This window comes from Tupaia chinensis, unplaced genomic scaffold (genome assembly GCF_000334495.1).
Source record: "Tupaia chinensis unplaced genomic scaffold, TupChi_1.0 Scaffold148210_1, whole genome shotgun sequence".
In the NCBI taxonomy this organism is placed as follows: domain Eukaryota; kingdom Metazoa; phylum Chordata; class Mammalia; order Scandentia; family Tupaiidae; genus Tupaia; species Tupaia belangeri.
Genome location: NW_006208060.1, coordinates 44,612 through 47,572, shown reverse-complemented (window position 1 = coordinate 47,572; position 2,961 = coordinate 44,612). Strand labels below are relative to the sequence as shown.

Here is a 2,961-nt window from a genome sequence, read left to right as displayed (position 1 = left end):
AATCACCCCCCAGGGGGGATGGCCACGCCGCAATCCCTTCTCCTCCATTCTCCTCTCGGGATCTTGGGCACACATACACACGTGCCCAGCATGAGTTTAAGCCACCGGGTCTGGGACTCGAACTGCGGTCTACTACATGGAAGTCCAGCGATGAAGTCATTACGCCAACTGCTGGTCTCAAGAAATTCTTTAAAAAACAAAAGACAAGTCAGCAGTAGGCAGGTCGAGGCTGGGGTCGGGAGGGTCCCCTATTTCCCTCCTGTATGTGGGAGGGATCTCTGTTGCTGACGGTGGCAGAAACAAAGCAAAGACCAGGGTCTGGCTCGGGAAGGGCCTTGTCCTGACTCACCCACGCACGCCCGGCCCGTGGCGTCCAGCGTCAGGCCCTCGGGACACTGGCAGCGGAAGGAGCCGGCCGTGTTGAAGCAGCGCCCGTTGGAACAGATCCCGGGGAAGGCCTCGCACTCGTCCACATCTGGGAGCGGAAGGGCAGGAGCAGGGGAGGCCGGAGGCTCCCAGGAGTGGGCGGGCCCGGCTGGCCTTTCCCCTGGGGTCTCCGGGAACCCAGATGGCTCTCGGGAGGGGCAGCGGGGATGGTGGCAGGGGGACCCAGGGACCCAGGAAGGGGGATTTTTGTCTCAATCCCAAAGGATTCGGGGACCGGGAGCAGCACCTGCGCCGTTCACCTGCCTTTGCGGGCTCCGGGGTCAGAGGACGGGCGGGGAGTTACCTTCACAGGGGAGCCCCCTCGTGCGAGCAGAGCCCGGGGCGCAGGCAGGGTCTGCTGGGAGGAAGGGAGGGAGGCAGTGGCTCCCTGCAGCCAGCCCCGGAATCTGCAGCCCCAGGGTCCGCATGAGCGCCTGGGCTCGGGGCTAGGCCCAGCAGGCCCCGGGGAGGACGTACCGCGGATGCAGGGCTCACAGGGGCTCCCCCAGGCAGCCCCAAGCGTGGCGCAGCACTCGGCCCGCAGGGTGGCCCCTGGGAGGTTGGCCTCGCAGCGGCCGTCCTGGGTCCTCAGCCAGCAGGTGCCCCTGGTGCTGTCTGAGAGGAGGCGGCGGTCACACACTGACACACAGTGCCAGAGGGCCCAACCGGCTGCCGGGGCGCGTTCACACATGTTGGAACCGGCCAGTTCCAGCTGACACGGTCCACACAGGCGCTGGACAGGCACCCGTTCACGCCTGCGGGGTCAGCCCCCCAACAGCTACTGAGCTGCAGGTGGGTCCCCTCTTCCCCAGGGGCCGCCAAGGCCGCAGGACGGGGTGTGCCCAGGTGCACAGGGGTGAGGGCAGAGGGCGTGAAAGTCACGTGTGCGTGCAAGCAGGCGCATTCGTGCTGAATCGTACCTGAGCAAAATCAGGGTTTTTTTTGTTTTGGGGTCTTTGGGCTTTTATGAGAGGTTTTTGCTATAGGGCGCGTACACTCGCCAGACAGACAGAGACAGAAAGACAGAAAGGGATGGCCACGCCGCAATCCCTTCTCCTCCATTCTCCTCTCGGGATCTTGGGCACCCACGCACACGTGCCCAGCTTGAATTTTAAGTCACCCGGTCCGGGGCTCGAACCTCGGTCAGCTATGTGAGAGTCCAATGATGTAACCATCACACCATGTGCTGGTCCCTCTGTTCTTTTTTTTAAAGAGATTTTTGCTATAGGGTGCACGCACTCATTGAAGAGAGAGAGAGAAAGCGAGGAATCACCCCCCAGGGGTGAGGGCCACACTGCAATCCTTCCTCCTCCAGTCTCCTCTCAGGATGTTGGGCTCACGCACACACGTGCCCAGCGTGAGTTTCAAGCCACTGGGTCTGGGACTCGAACCAGATGGCTATGTGGGAGTCTTAACACCAGCACCCTCTCTCTCTCTGTCTCTCCGATCAAACTGAAAAATAGTAATAAAGTTAAAATAAAATAATTCTTTAAAAAATAAAAGAAGAAGCACACTTGGGTACATGTGCGTGACTGCCCAAAAATCTGAGAAGAGAATGGAAAAGGGACTGGGCAGGGACCAGACCCCCAGGAAGTGATCTCTCCCTTCCTCCCTCTCTCTGTCTCTCTCTCTCTGGCAATCAATGTGTCCTATTTCAAAAACTTTAAAAAAAATAATAAAATTAAATGAATGCAGAAGGGAGAACATCTTTGCACATGAGGAAAGACCTCTCAGACGAGGTGACAGAGAGAGAGGAAGGGGGTCCCAGGCTAGTGGAGCACCAAGAGCCCCAGCGTGGGGTGCTCTCCAAGGTCCTGATCCCGCCCCTCTCAGCACTGAGGCTGCTGGGCTGTCCTGGGACAGGAGGGGGACCCCGTTTGAGGCCCAGGGTCAGGCAGGCGACCCTGAGGTCATGCCCTGACGACGACTCCCTTCTCTTTCACTTTTATTTTCTTTTAGTTTTTGGTTTAGGGTGTGTGCACTCGCTAGAGACAGAGAGAGAAGGAAGGTGAGAAATCCCCCCCGGGGGGGATGGCCACGCTGCAATCCCTTCTCCTCCATTCTCCTCGTGGACTTTGGGCACACACGCACACGCGCACGGCGTGTTCTCTAAGCTTCCAGGCCTGGGACTTGAACTGTGCACTTGGCCACGTGAGATTCACCTGCCTTAATCTCCATGCCACCTTCTTCCAATGCATCTGATGGAATCAGGAAGGAGCGAGTGAGGAGTGCATGGGGACAGACAGGTGACAAGAAAAATCTAAGGTGGGCTGCCAGGCTCGGAGGGGTGGACAGAGGGGACACCGCAGGGTGTGAGGCAGGTGACGAACAAGAGTGAAGATACAACGTGACCCTAAAAGGCAGGGAGATGGCGTGATGGCTACGTCGCTGGACTCCCATGCAGTTCGAGTCCCGGACCCGGTGGCTTAAACTCACGCCAGGCGCGTGTGCGTGCGTGCCTAAGATCCCGAGAGGAGAATGGAGGAGAAGGGATTGCGGCGTGGCCATCCCCCCCGGGGGTGATTTCTCGCTTTC

The 2,961-nt window shown here is 59.2% G+C and overlaps 1 protein-coding gene across 1 annotated transcript in view; it reads right to left on the bottom strand.

Annotated features, from left to right (window-relative positions):
* FBN3 (fibrillin 3) overlaps window positions 1-2,961 on the bottom strand; it is a 61,662-nt gene that overhangs the window by 43,053 nt on the left and 15,648 nt on the right. Inside the window, 3 exon segments of the mRNA XM_027768979.1 lie at window positions 350-475; window positions 731-781; window positions 904-1,041. Of these exon segments, the coding sequence (XP_027624780.1) occupies window positions 350-475; window positions 731-781; window positions 904-1,041 (315 nt within the window).